At 38.5% G+C, this 15658-nt stretch overlaps 1 protein-coding gene across 1 annotated transcript in view; it reads left to right on the top strand.

Annotated features, from left to right (window-relative positions):
• The first annotated feature begins 1771 nt into the window (after positions 1–1771).
• The window catches only part of carmil2 (capping protein regulator and myosin 1 linker 2), a 63303-nt gene continuing 49416 nt past the window's right edge, over positions 1772–15658 (top strand). Inside the window, exons 1-15 of the mRNA XM_082541283.1 lie at positions 1772–2147; positions 7378–7481; positions 8619–8669; positions 9203–9262; positions 9420–9541; positions 10063–10160; positions 10401–10471; positions 10621–10694; positions 10774–10849; positions 11708–11796; positions 12341–12435; positions 12943–13029; positions 13592–13701; positions 14352–14429; positions 14866–14942. Of these exons, the coding sequence (XP_082397409.1) occupies positions 2120–2147; positions 7378–7481; positions 8619–8669; positions 9203–9262; positions 9420–9541; positions 10063–10160; positions 10401–10471; positions 10621–10694; positions 10774–10849; positions 11708–11796; positions 12341–12435; positions 12943–13029; positions 13592–13701; positions 14352–14429; positions 14866–14942 (1220 nt within the window). The 5' untranslated portion in view covers positions 1772–2119. The remainder of the gene's footprint in view (positions 2148–7377; positions 7482–8618; positions 8670–9202; positions 9263–9419; positions 9542–10062; positions 10161–10400; positions 10472–10620; positions 10695–10773; positions 10850–11707; positions 11797–12340; positions 12436–12942; positions 13030–13591; positions 13702–14351; positions 14430–14865; positions 14943–15658) is intronic.

The raw sequence follows: 15658 nt of genomic DNA, 5'->3' as shown, positions 1-15658 counted from the left end.
TGCCATAGTAATTTGGGGCTTTTATTGATTTCTTTGAACTTTTTGGTTTGCTTTTTGTTTTTTACAAGGTAGAATGATTACATATCATACATCGATAATGACTTCAGAAAATGAGAATTAGGTGCACAAGTGAATAATTATTTAGTATTTTATCTGTACATGGTCAAAATCTGCACATCATCTTCTTTCGGCTGCTTCCTTTAGCGGTCACCACAGCAGCTCTTGTGCCTCCATCTCACACTATCCCTAACATCTTTGCTCTGTCACACCAGCCCTGTGCGTGTCCTCCTTCACTACACCCATGAACCTTATCTGTGCTCTTGCTTTTTTTCCTTCCTACTCTACAGCCAGTGTCTTCACTGCTCATGTCAAAATTGTCTCAGCCTTGAAGCTCTTACTTTGTCTCCAAAGCACTCAACGTTAGCTTTCCATCCGATATACTTGTATATCCTGTCCATTGTGGTCACACACTCAGCACCTCAAGTCCAGCCTGTCGTTTGTTTTTTTTGTTTTCCAAACTATAGATCACAATGTCACCTGTGAACATCTTGGCAGACAGAAACTGCCAAATGTCATCTGTCAACCTGTCCATCATCACTCCATGAAGGAGCTCAAAGTAGATCCCTGATGTAACCTCAACCCATCTGTCCCTTCTACCTCAACACTGCCTTTCTGTCCTCACACTGTACCTGTTCTGCGCCACCCTCACATACTTCTCTGCCACACCTGACTTCCTCACAAAGCTTTCTCTAGATCCAGAAATACACAGTGCGTCTCTTTCCGGCCACCTTTTTATTTATCCATCAACACTGTCGTCCTCTCGCTTTTATTTATTCATCAGCTTCTCAAAGTACTTCCATCTTCTCAACACCTGGCCACCTGGCTTACACAGCTTGCAGTCATTCAGTTGACCTCCTCTATATGCCAAAGTATTCCAGAGTCAAGCATGACAACATCTGTCTGACTGCTATTAATTATTTAATATTGTCAGCCTGTCCCAGCTACTATAAGGCACGAGGCAGGGTACACCCTGCACACGTCACCAGTTAAAAGGGACCTGTCCAGGGTGACACATAGAGACAGACAACAATTCATACCTATGAAGGTAACTAACCCCACTAACTGCATGTCTTTGGACTGTGGGAGGAAGCCGGAGTACCCAGAGAGAACCTACACAAGCATGGGGAGAACATGTAAACTCCACACAGAAAGACCCTGGCCAGGTGCTGGAATTGACCTTCTTGCTGTGAGGCAAACGTGCTAATCCTCCTGGAGCACTTTCTACAACAGGATGGGAGAAAAATTCAGTTTAATTCTATTTATTTATACAGCGCCAAATCAAAGTAACAGTTGCCTTAAGGCGATGTACAAAACTGTAAACGGATCAAAGCAGTTCTGCCTTAACTAAATGTAGATAAAACAGTTTGAATGTGCACTTTGGTTCCCCCTGGTGGTTAGAGATAACTACTAATGAAAAATATTTATAATTGATTCCATCATAATAAAAGTAAAAGTCATTAAACCCTTATTATGCTTTCATAAATACTATTTCTTTTATTTATCCTCTGACGTTCAACATTTGATTAGTTCCTAAACTTCTAAACACGATGCACAACTTTGTAAAACTGCAGGTTTCCTGCAGTGTGGGGGTTAGCTTCAGTTCCTTCCTGCTTAGTCTTCTCTGTGTTCACAGTGTTATTGACTCACAACATGGAACAGGATGTGAGTATCTACGTTCACAAGCAGAGGGTGCATGCAAGCAGAGCAAGAAAGGTGACGTGTGTGCATGCATGCAGGGTGGAAAGAGAAAGAGGGTTATATGCAGATGTGCTCTGAAAAAGAAATCTTATGGTGGTTTCATGTGTGTACCTTCACACCTTTAGTATCTCCACGCTACATTTTCTTGTTTTACTATCTCCTCTGCTCCCTGCTCCTGACTCAGTGCAGTTGGATTTGTACACACTGTTTTATTAGATTAAAATCTGTCTTCTTTTTGTAAATTTGGCGGTATGGACATGCATCTTTCCTTTCGTTATTTCTCTAAGGAGCAGTACAAGATCACAGATTAACTTTTTGTGCATCTTCATATTAATTTCATCGTTTTATTGAAGTCCACAGAATGGAGGCTGTTTCCCAGAACCTGCAAGGTAAGCTGAGCCATTTTCAGCAGCAAAGTTAATGCGCTTTGATATTTCTGATTCTTTGAACATAGGATGATAGCATTGAAACACCTTAAAGGTTTTTACATGTATTTCAACTCAGTCTGTTTAAGCTGACCTAGTTAAAGCAAATGCAATCTAATTCAGGGGCTCCAAATGTTGCCATACTGGGTAAAAACGGGTGCTTAGCAACAAAATGTGAGACTTTCTGTCACAGAGATCATCTTACATGTATTTATTTTTGTCTAAAACTTCAAACATACAGTTTTAATGATGTAAGATTATTTATAAAGATGTAAATAATCTGTGCTTCAGTGATACTAGCCATACAACTTTTTACTGGACTAAATCCTGACTTCATAAAAAACATCTGGTCTGCACAGTTAAGTTAGGCTTTTCTTTTTCATTGAAACAAACTGTTTATGCCTAAAGGTCAGCTTCTCCTACTTAGTTACCGTCTGTGTTTCCACTTTAACAGTCAGTGACACCAACTGACAAAAAGAAGGAAACGTGACTCAGTGTGTGGTTTGTTAGCAGTGTTATGAACTGAATAAAGACAGTCCGATACCAGGACTCTCTGAAATTATTACTCTGTTAGTGCTCCGATTAATTTCTAAAGAAGGGTGGGTGCACAGCTGACCTTCATCATGCAGCATTCTGCAGAAATTCAGTGTAATCTGAGCACATGATCGGTATTGTATGTAACATGTCCCTGAATTCAGCACAGCAGTCAGTTGCACTCTGACTGTCAGTATTTCCATGCCATAGACCTTGCCGGTGCCAAAAAAGCCTCTGAATAACAGTGAATCTGGCACTTGTTTGGTGAGGTGACTCCGAGAAATTTCTGTGCCATCTTAAAACTCTAAACTACCTGAACTTCATTAGAAATGATCACCTAGTCATGTATAATCAGGGTTAAGGTTGGAACTACTAGGGCTCACTTCTGTAAAACATCAAACCCTGATTATACAGCTATTGCATAATAACAGTTTGAATGTTCTCTCACAGATGTTTTACTGTCGTTGTGGGGGACGTACCTAATTTCTGTCCTTCAGCAACTTCTGAGCCTCAGGTTCATTTCATATCTGCTGCCCTTTAGGTAGATTATTAAAAACTAATATCACATGCTATTTATTTGTAGATACCGTTCAGGTATGTTTTTTGCCCCAACCAAATAAGCTAATGTTATTTATAAATGAATGGACAACATTAATTTGATCAGTTCATTTAAGTTTTTTTGTACAGGTCATTCCCAATAAGACAGACGTTTTAATCCTCAGAAAGCGTGGCTTACATGATCAGTAACACTGTAGGCGTCCTGTCCTCTGCTAATTTTATCAAATACAAATAATTTCATCTTTGACCAGTCCCAGTGTTTTTGCACCCACATAAAGGAGTTTTCTTTGTGCTGATTTTCCCCCACAAAGCTTTTTTTATTCTCACGTTCATCCAGACCATCCTTTATCAGCTTTTGTTATTCATCATTGTCTTCGCTCTGTATCTGATTACTTGTGGGAAATTCAGGCTACTATTTGGCCACTTAACACCTGATCAATGTGTCCATCTCCTTTCAGTAGCTTACCGTTGCCCACATCACCTATTTTCAAACTTGTCAGCCTCACCTACAGAGCAGTGTACTGTTGGTCTCTGAGGTCTCCTGTGGATCAAGAATCAAGAGTTTTTGTGTCATACACACCATGTGTGAGTTTTATAATATAAATCTGTAATTTTGTATATGAAAAGAATGAGTGAGTGGACTCTTGTAAAAGTCTTTTCCTTCTTATACGGGTACATACACAAACCAGATGTTATTGTAACTGCTGATTTTAACTCTGATTTATAGGGGAATTTGTAAAAGTAAGGTATCTAAAGCGACAAAACCCCCTCAAATATATCTACTATATTGAGTTTAACTGAAAGTCATTCACATTGAAAGTCGTTACAAATACATTTCCTTTCTGTACTAAAGTTACAGGGCAAGTTTCCATTATTTCAGTTTGCCTCAAACCGCAGAAAAGAGGTTGCTGGGCAGTTTCAGATCTTGCACTACTTTTGTTTCTTTGAAAACTCAATTTCACAAGTTTACACACACAAGTTTTCACAAGTCTTAGCATTTCACAAATCACTATATTATCACTATGTAATTCCCTACACTAAACTCAGAACTCCTGCCTGTTCGTTCTTAAAATGGGCTGGAAATAAGAACCACGTGGGTAAATAAACAGAGTTTACAAAGGATGGATGTCTTCATGCCTCACAAAGTAGGTGGTGTTTATAGGTGGTGTTTAAAGCCTGGTAATACGACTGTTTAACACGATGACAACAATGTGCTGTAGCTCAGGTGGTAGAGCAGGTCAGCTACTAACCAGAAGGTTGGCAGTTCGATCCCAGGCTCCTTGTCAAATATCTTTGGGCAAGATACTAACCCCAGGTTGCTCTCTGATGCATCCATCAGCGTGTGACTGAGCACTTAACACCCATTCACGCAGTTTAGTGCTTGTGTGGTTAGGTGAACGAATTAGTTGTATAAAGCGCTTTGAGTGCTCAGAGTAGAAAAGCGCTATATAAGAACCAGTCCATTTACCATTCTTAAACCTTCCATTGCACGTGTTGTCACTTACCCTTCAGTCCAACACTGAGGATGCTTTGGAATTTGGCCCTTTGTCGGCCAGTTGTGCCAGTTGTAACTCCTGCAAAATTTCTAGGTGCAGTGAAGATGCTGGTGGTGTACAGTGTGGAGGATCTGTGGATCTCAGTTCAGGTTTTTGCAGAAATGGTCTTGTTTGCCTAGTGTCATCCACACTATATTGCCAAAAGTATTCACTCACCCACCCAAATCACTGAATTCAGGTCTTCCGATCACTTTCGTGGCCACAGGTGTATAAAATCGAGCACCTAGGCATGCACCGCTCGCTCTCAGGAGCTCCGTGAATTCCAGCGTGGGACCGTGATAGGATGTTACCTGTGCAACAAGTCCAGTGATTAAATTTCCTTGCTACTGAATCAGAGGTGGCAAAAGTACAGACATTATGTACTTAAGTCGAAGTACAGATACGAGTGTTAAAAAAATACTCCAGTAAAAGTTGAAGTACTGATTCAACTTCTTTACTCAAGTAAAAGTGAAAAAAGTACAGGCTCTTACATGTACACAAAGTAAGAAAGTAAAAAGTAGCTCTTTGGAAGATGTTTCTACACTGAGTAGTCCTTCCCTTTAAATCGAACCTCTCTTCTTCCTCTCCTGTCCTGATTTTCTTATCTTTCTCCATCTCTGAGTGAAGTTGGCTCTCTTTCTTTTCTCTGCCTGTCAAATATAGCAGCTGGACCTTTAGCTAGCAACACACTGTGCAAATAACTGCACACAAACAGTTTGTGTGTTTGCTGATGTTTGTTGAACTGATAAAATGTGCATTTGAAATTACCTGCACCTTTAAAATAAGACTCCTTTATGCTCCTCGCTCCTCTTTTGTAGCACTAACTAGACGCTGAAGTACTGCTACCACAATTTAAATATCAACAAAAACAAAAATACCCATCGTACTTTAACCGCTGACTTTTTGCCTCTTCCATCTCTTTCTATGTGACATGTCCTGGTGAATAATACATGAACAGGACTGGTTTTCTTGTGTTGCTGTTTAGGCTCAAATTGGTTTGATGTTTGGACGCTCACAGTGAAGTGAAATAATAACTCACCTTAAATATGTTAAAATTAATAATATATATATATTTTTAAATTAAGTAATAAACCTGTTTTGAAAATGTAAGAAGAAAGTACATATACTTGTTCAAAATGTAGTGAGTGAAAGTAAAAAGTAGTCAGAAAGAAAACTACTCAAGTACAGATACCTGAAAATTCTACTTAAGTACAGTAACAAAGTATTTGTACGTTGTTACTTCCGACCTCTGTACTAAATATTCCACAGTCAGCTGTTAGTGGTATTATAACAAAGTGGAAGCAACTGGAACGACAGCAACTTAGTCATGTAGTGGTCGGCCACGTAAGATCACAGAGCAGTCCCTTAGTTTCAGTGTTGGGAACTCTTAATGCTTCAGCATACCAAGACACTTTGGACAATTTCAGGCTTCCAAATTTGTGGGAACAGTTTGGGGATGATCCGTTCCTCTTCCAACATGACTGCACACCAGTGCACAATGCAAGGTCCATAAAGACATGGATGAGAGTTTGGTGTGGAGGAAACCTACTGGTCTGTCCTCACAAATGTGCTCCTTAAAGAATGGTTATAAATAAACACTCCTAAACTATGGAAAGCCTTCCCAGAAGAGTGGAAGCTGTTATAGCTGCAAAAGGTGGGCCGACATCATATTAAACCCTATGGATTAAAGAATGGGATGCGACTCAAGTTTATAGTTAGGTCCATATATATTTGGACACAATATATATTACCTGGTTATTGAAATGTAATTAAATAATGGTTATACAATGGATGTCATGTGTAGTCTCTCAGCTTTCATTTGAGGGTATCTGCATTAAAATTGGATGAAGGGTTTAGGAGGGACCAAGGTAATTGGACAATTGATTCAAAGGCTATTTCGTGGGCAGGTGTGGGCAATTCCATCATTATGTCATTATTAATTAAGCATATAAAAGCCTGGAGTTGATCTGAGGTGTGGTACTTGCATATGGAAGATTTTACTGTGAACAGACAACATGCAGTCACAGGAGCTCTCCATGCATGTGAAACAAGTCACCCTTAAGCTGTGAAAACAGAAAAGAAAACATCTGACAAAGAACAGCTCATGATCCAAAGCAAACCACATCATAAACACAGCGGAGGCAATGTGATGGTTTGGGGTGTATGGCTGCCAGTCCCACTAGGACACTAGTGTTTATTGATGATGTGACACAGGACAGAAGCAGCCGAATGAATTCTGAGGTGTTCTGAGACAAGCTGTCTGCTCAAATCCAGCTACATGGAGTCGAACTGATGGGCATCGTTTCATAATACAAATTGACAATGACCTAAAATATGCAGCCAAAGCAACCCAGGAATTTTTTAAAGCAAAGAAGTGGAATATCCTTGAATGTCACCAGGTATCCAGTCACCTGATCTTAACCCAACTGAGCATTTCACTTGTTGAAGGCTAAACTTTGGACCGAAAGGTCCAGAAACAAACAGTAACTGAAGCCTCTGCTGAAGATGTCCTTAAAAGTATGATAGCAATAGTGATGGTCTGTTTTTGTGTGTAATCCTGTGAGCAGATCAGATATCAGAGCTGCTGAAGCCTCACAGAGTCTGTCTGGTGACGCCTGTTATTTTGAACAACTCCAGTCTGACAACTGGAAGGTCAACCAACAGGTTTATGGTGAGTATCATTGGTAAAAGCCAATACCTTTGGTCTAATGGCTATTTCACTATGACTACTCTAACTAAATCTGAATCAGCTGGTGCTCTTACAGGATCAGCCTCATTACTACTTGTCTGCTAACAGTTTGTTTGCACACAGAAAACACGTTTATGTGGGCACCAGGGCCGCTCTGGCATCGGCATGTACACAAATCTGCCAGGAGGGGGCACTAAAAGATCTGTTTTTACAGTGCGTGTGATTTAGGGTTAGACAAATATTTTTTATCAAGAGTCAGGATCACTTAAAGTTTACTTTCTTGTGGATTAAAGTAAAAATAAATAAATAAATAATGTTGTTAAACTACTTTTATATTTTGTTCATTTATTTAAGGTGGATCAATGTATTCAAATAAATTTTATTGTCCATTATTGATTGAATAAAAAAATGGTAAAAAAAAAAAAATTACATATTATAAATTGATTATGTGTTTGTTAAAGTGCATTTTGACTTTTTTACTGTAACTTGTTTACTATATTTTGACTTGTTTACTATAACCCGCTGTTTAAAAAGCTAACAATGTATGTATAAACATGTATGAAGGTTCTTAAAGCAGGTCACTGAACAACTTCAAGTTTAATGTTAATTTTTACGAAGTAAAGAAATTTACACTACTCTGTCAAAGGTAGAAAGGAATAAAATACAGATTTTTAAGAACATATATTTATGGCATGATTAATTAATGATTAATGATTGACGCAAAATCAGAGTAAATAAACTGTTGTAAAAGTAATTTGGGCAACATTAATTTGTACCTATTGCACAAGAAGCTAAACTTTAGGTCATCCTGACATGTGACCAAATTTCATATGGTAACTTGTTTCCTGTGTAAGCAGAGTGGTAATAATGAGGATGACGCTCTACGAGCACTAACTGTCCATCTGAGAATTGCATTCGGCTGCTGCAACACTGACATATGGGACGGTTGCAGGAGCAGCATGCCACTTGTGGACCTCAGTGCTACTGTAGTTTGGAGGTCAATGTAAAGGACCAAAATTGCATAAAATGACACTGTTCCTCTGAAGCTGCAGGCATTGGTCTGTCAGTTTGATATCTAATAGCTTTTCTCTTTGTTTTTATGATGTCTGTTTCTCTTAGGTACTGAGTCTATGGAGAGGCTACGTGGTTATAAACAAGCAACCTATCAGGGTAAATTACAACGTCTCTTTTAAACCAAACCAGCTTAACTTAAACATTGTGTGATGAGGTTTGAAATAAGAGGGGTTATTTTTTTCCTTACTGGTTCTTACTTGATAAATGACCATTGTGAGTTATGAGCCTTATGGATTATCCTTTCTGACTAGGACACTGTTTCTGGAGAGAGATAGAGCTGAACGTGCCAAACATTTTCTTTTTATATGTATGTGCATAAATGCCCCGATGCATCGGTGTGCACAGATTCATTCTCACTGTGCATAGAATAAAGCAGTGTAGGACTGGGCGGATATGGCTTGCAGTGTAAAAGCACTGCATCAGTATCAGGCCATTTAACACTGCAGTGAAAGGATGGATTCGGCCGCACCACAGTTACCAAAAAACAATCACATTTTTAAATGGAATTTGTTTTCACTTTGTCTTTATGTGTGTGTGTGTGTGTGTGTGTGTGTGTGTGTGTGTGTGTGTGTGTGTGTGTGTGTGTGTGTGTGTGTGTATTCACACTCATGCCTTTCTCTCATGCACAGGTGGAGAGCACCTTTAGCTACCTGGAGATTTGCGCCATTAATATTCATAGTCACATGAAGGTACACCATTTATCAGTGTCAATATATAACCTGTTTTTACATAAAATTTTTATATGCACTTATGCATATATAAAACACACATTAAGACAATATTTGATTCTATAAAAAAGACTAGTTTTTATATGCGGAGAGTAACACACGTATGGATGTGTTGCAGATTGTGTTGGAGACAGACAGACAGACTCTGTATTTCAGTGTGTTACACACTGAAGATCTTGAAGCCATGATCAGTCACATGACCGCCTCATTGAAGAGGATCTTTCCTGATTCTTCACCAGGGTGGGTCCGTCTTGCAGTGGGCTCGTACCAGTCTCAAAGCCAATGGCTTCTCAAATCACAGAAAACATTATATGTTTATTATATACAGTGTGTGTTTTTAAAGATACTCCCCAAGTTTACATACAGTTTGATGAATATAGGAAACAATCATAGACTATATATAAAAGACGTAGCCACTACAATGTCATCAGCTGGTTTCCAAAGGCCTGTTGTTGCACAGTCAAAGTGAGCTTGTTCACCTTTGGGACCTTAGCTTTTTGAAATCAGATCTCACACATGGTAGATCTGTCCAACTTTACTAGGCTTTCAGGACAATAAACATGACTAGAAATTCTAAAAGCAACACAATTATATATATTTAGTAAGACCTTAAGGCCAAAATACTTTGAGGTGTTTAATGAGGGAATAGATCAAGTGAGTCAAGACCTGAATTTCCGAGCTCCCAGTCAATAGACTCTTGGTCTGTCTGCAGAGTATTGCAGTTTCATGGGGTACATTTCATATTTTCCTTTAATCCTCAGAAAGCTGTTGAAGACAATTCCACCCGATCTCAAGGACCGACTCCTCACACTGATTGGTGCGATAGAGGAGCAGATGAACAGTCAGCCTGGCTACTGTGGTGTGTTTCATTTCCCAGTTTCAGATAATGTAGTTGGGATATCACTTACTGTACTAACATGTAAACATTTATAAATGTGTTGTACATACTGTGATAAAGCTAAAGACCATTTCAGTTGATCATAAACACCGTATGATTCAAACATTAGCAACACTAACTACATGATCACCGACAGTTTTGCATTTCAGAAAAACAAATGAATTTAAAACTAGAACTAATGTATCTGAGTATCGTTCCCAGGAGGATTCTCTGATACCTATGCTGCTTTGTGTGATTTCAATGAGATGCCGTTTAGAGAAGAGATTCAGTGGGTATGTTAATGTGGCATCAACATAAAATCTAGTAATGCCATCTGCACCAAACTTTAGATGACTCACATTTGAAATAAATTCTAAAATTTTAAATCAATTTTAGCACTTTTTATACAAATATTATAATTAATGTCAAACTGTTTATGCAGGATGTTGACAACATCTACTACATCCACAACTGGAGACAATTCAACCTGCAGGACTTCAGCCACTTAGACAGCAGGTGAGATACAGCATTATGATGGCTAATCCAGTCATACTTTACCGCTGTTACATACCTTCTTTGTCTCCTTTCCTCACAGGGACCTGGCATTGGCAGTAGCGGCTTTGTCCTTTAACCAGTGGTTTACAAAGATTTACTGCAAAGATCTCAAACTGGTACACTATGATTTTTATTTATTTATGTTTGAGTGTTTGAAAGAGTTACCTAAAGGTTTGCACACTTGAATCCAGCTTTTTCTCAAAATGACAACTATTATTCTCATGAATAAACTAAGTGGTCATTTAATAATAGGAACAAAATATATGTTAGATCCAACACAACTGTCACAGAGCAAGACTGCGGTGCTGGAGATGTTATCAGACTGTGGAATCTATATGGAAATAATTATTTGCTTTATTGTTTTGACTGTTATTTGCTTGTGACCCCAACAGTTAATAAGCTGATCAGATGATAATCTTCTTCTCCTTAGCTCTCATTTCAGGTGACATTCTTAAGTGTAAATTCATTTATTATGAATAATATTTAAAAACTATTAGAAAAGCATATAAAAAAACATAAAAGATTGATTTCTCTTGAGGGTTTTGGATCACAATCATTCATAAGTTGTTATGTTCGGGTGTGTGGCGTGGATCTAAATGGAGACACTCGAAGACACGAGTGGGTTTAAACAAGAAGCGAGCTGATTTATTGAGGCTGGTAAAGAGTACAGAGCTGGGGTCTGTAACTTGAGGAAACTTGTCGTGATTTGGTGCAACATGAATGAAATTGAATTGAACTGAAATTTTGCTCTTTTACATTCTTGATATCACTCCAGACCAAATTATTTCTAAGACCAAATACACAATGACAAAATAACTTGGGTTAAAAAAAAATCCCCACCAGGACTTTATAAAAACCTCTCCCAGCTCCTGGATTCACGGCAGGCTTATTGTGCATGTGTTTATGGGCCACTGCTAATGCAAAAAAGAAAGTTGGAAACACCACTCTGCACGTTTCTTGTTTTGTTCTTTCAGTCAGTGGATATCCAGCAGCAGCTGACATACCTGCTGTCGAGGTCTCCCAGTCTGGAGGAGCTCTCGCTGGAGGCCAGTGGACTGAAGCTGTGAGTTTCTGTGTCCACATACAGACGGGTCAAAAATCAATGAAAAAACAGAAAGTGTCTCAGAAAGATGTGGGGTCATTATGGAGCCCAGGTGCTCTATTGATGAATGCATTATTATCATGCAGAAGAAACCACTAACAGCAGGAGAGAACACTGAGAGGACCATTAGTTTCAAACCAGCAGAATGCTCCCCACAGCTCAACAGAGCTCCTCGCTGCACGTTTGAGCTTTTAACCATGACTTTAACAAAATCTGGGACTCTTGTCTCAGGACCCCTCCTTCTTGTGACAACATAGACCTTTGTTACTCTGGCTGAGTGTTTGCACTCGTCACAGGCCAAGCAGATGCCTCCTTTATGTTACTGCGGTGACTCAAGATCCAAACATCTTAATTGTATAAAACATTTGCACAATATCATGTATTTCAGGAAAATATATGTACTCAGGAAGAAATATTTTCACTTGTTAAACTAGGCAGACTTTAAATTACTTTGATTTACAGTGTAGCTTACAGGTATTGAGACTGACAATAATCTTCTTTACAGGGACTTTGCAGTCAAAATGGCTGCTGCCCTCAAAGAGCATGCCTCGTCTAACCTGCAATCTATCAACCTCTCTGGCAATCCAATTGAAGACAAAGGTGAGCTTTTTAGATTTGACACCTGATTCATGTATGTGGTTGTGACTAAGATGTGAATAGGGGGAAAGCGTCTACTGCTGCAAATCATAATAACTGGTTTGTAGTTGTATGCCTTCACCAAACAGCTGCAGTTTAGATTCATATCTGTGCAGACTCAGACAGTAATATGTATATAGTGAAAACTTTTACTAAAGGTATGAAGTGATTGGCAAACAAATTTGATTCTAGTAGAACATAAAAGCCTTCCTGAGAAAAGGCAAGCGTCACCAGCACAGACACATCATAAAATGCAGGTAGTAATCATAGATACCGAATAAAATGACTAAAAATAAGAATATTTTTGTTCTAAAAAGTGTCAAGTCAGTGAATGAGAATATACAAATCGCAGCAGAGTTGAATTATTATTAATGTCATTGCCTCTACCTGTGCTTTTCTGCAAAATATGTCCCTTTGAAAGACACTATTTTAACTCACAGTTGTGTTAATGTTTTGTGTTTTCACTGCAAGGTGTAATAGCGCTAAGTCAGAATTTGGAGAATCTGGAGAAAGGACTCAAGCGCCTCTCCCTGTCCAGGGTGTCGATGACTGCCAGAGGTACAAACACTATAAACTGTAGAAATAATGTGCTGTTTTCATTAGTTTAATAAGATAAGGAGCAGAATGAAGACAGAATCGAGTAAATATGAAGAGGAGGTGAACACTCAGGACTTTTACAGTCTGAAAGCATATATTGAATGCCAGAAAGAAACCATTCAGTAGAACATTTTAGTTGCTGAATGTGCTGCTTAAAAGTCACTCGACCAAAAGGTAATGTTGTTCCTGATGACCTTGCACTTCAAAATAAAAGCACTTCCTGTCAACACTTTGCATTGTACCACTAAATAATTATAATTAGTGTGTTAAAACACACCTCTTAGATACAAATTCGAACAAATGCTGAGTATAGTATGATCATATTTTTGTACAATACATCCAGGTATATCAGTTTTGCAGATTCCTCTTTTGCTCGTCTTTGAATGAATATGAAATGAATAAAAGTTGGATTCCTTCGGATATTTTGCCTGCCGCCATAAATGTGTTTCACACCATCTTTGCTGTCACATCCTTACCCCATTCAAAATAATCATTATTTGTGGTTTGATTGTTTTTTTTCCAGGTCTCGGCTGTCTGAGTCAGGTGTTGTCCTCCAGTCAAAGGTTCTCAACATCTCTGACCCACCTCGATCTGTCTGGTAACACCAGTAGCCTGGTTACTGAGGAAGCCACGGTAACACTCTGCTTTAAGTGTTTTCACATGATATGGATTGAAGACAAATGATGCAACGAATACTCTTACAGTACTTGCAGTACACGTACCTTTAACATCCAGAAGTGGTGCCGACTATTATCCTGACCTTGCTTGCAACCAGCTTCACTGGTTTGTTGAAACATTTCAGCTTGTGGTCTTCACAAGGGTAATCATCACCGAAGGCCACAAGGTCCAATACGTTGCTCATGCAACAAAGTATTTCTATGTACAACAAAGGTTGCTGGACTTGTAACGTGTTGTCCAAGCACCGTGAAAGTAAGTGAAGGTTTGCCAGAAACAGCAACTCTGTTTCAAGACATACGCTGATGGTTTTCCATCCTGGATAAGAATGTAGACATGTACAGAGCCTAAACGTTTTCTCCAGTAGAGTCCAAATAATGGATTCTGATTTCAGTCAAGCAAGTCTTATGTTTATCAAAATATCCTAGAAATATTCTGGAAATTATTTTCTTTATTATCTTATTATTATCTTCTTCTTCCTAAGTTAATGCTGGCCTGTTAGGATGGTGATTGTGTCTCTCCTTGTCATCATTTCAGCTGCCTAGTCTCTGAAAGAAACCATGTCTACATAACTCAGACTTTATGATGCATCTGTGTGTCTCTTGCAGTTTCTCTTCAAGTTCTTGTCCAGTACAAACTCTCTGTCTTATCTGGACCTCAGTGATACCAGCTGCCCTCTGGACACAGTCAGTGACATACTGTTTTTATAACTGTGGACTTCTTTCCATCATCTCATTGATTTCTCATTGATTGATATTTGGAAGAATCAGAGGCCATGGTTGGATCTCAACAAAATGGATAAAACAATAAAACAAACCAAAATCAGGGACCTCATAGCTTGTGCCCAAGACCAATCTGTACTACATTACATCTATGTTAATATTTATGTTTTATCCACTCATATATCCAGTTTGATAGCTTCCCCAGGTCGCCAGTCTGATGCAGGGCCAACACATAGAGACAATTATTATTATTATTATTATTATTATTATTATTATTATTATTATTATTGTCATTGTTCTTGTATGCACAGTATCAAAACAGTGGTTTGAAACAATTGCTTGTATTTTACTTACTTTCTGTAGATAACTTTCGCTCACTTTAACCTTTCTTTCCATGCAGTTATTTGTGTCGCTGTCTGCTGGATGTTGTTACAAACTGGTGCACCTTAACCTGGCCAGGAATCCTTTCAGCCACAGGTCAGCTCCACTGTCCATATCTGTAAACTCATTGGACTTCAGTTTCTTAGTTGGTTTGAAATGCAGCAGCTTTTGAAAACCAGAAGAGGGCATTCCAAGCCTATGGAGTCATACTGCGACAATTTATAGGATCAACCAGTCCACAAGTTTACTAAACAACATTAATGAACAAATTAAATATGAATATTCACCACAGTACTGCAGTACCTCAGGTTACAGTCTGAGAACATAGTAGCATGAAGTGTTCAGAAGGAGCTTTGACAGCATGTGCACAAACTGGCTTATACCATAAACAAGTGGCTTTTACAACATATCACCTGATGTTGTTGAGAGTTGTTAAAGTTGTTAAATGTGAAACGCCTTTCACCATAGAAAAAAAGAGCAGTTCCAGAATTAGTAGATAATTTAGGTGTCAACATAAATAAATAAATCAGTAAAAAAAAAGATGTCCCATAATTTCTTTCATCCAACGTGTTTTTATAACAATATGCTCGGTGCTGTGTTTGACACAATCTTGTTACAAATTCTTAGGAACTTGAAAAATGATATTTAATATTTTCCATATACACAATATATTAAGCCATTAAAAAGATGTCATGTTAAACTGTCATCAGCTGATAAATTCATAGATTAATTCACTGATAGATTCAGAGATCGAGAGGTATCTACTAAGTTATCTATTAATTGAAAGGTTGAATATGTGAACCTGATCCAGA

Source organism: Aulonocara stuartgranti, assembly GCF_965226115.1.
Source record: "Aulonocara stuartgranti genome assembly, chromosome: 7".
Taxonomy (NCBI): Eukaryota; Metazoa; Chordata; class Actinopteri; order Cichliformes; family Cichlidae; genus Aulonocara; species Aulonocara stuartgranti.
The sequence above is the reverse complement of the archived record's forward strand: the minus strand, read 5'-3'. Positions and strand labels throughout refer to the sequence as shown.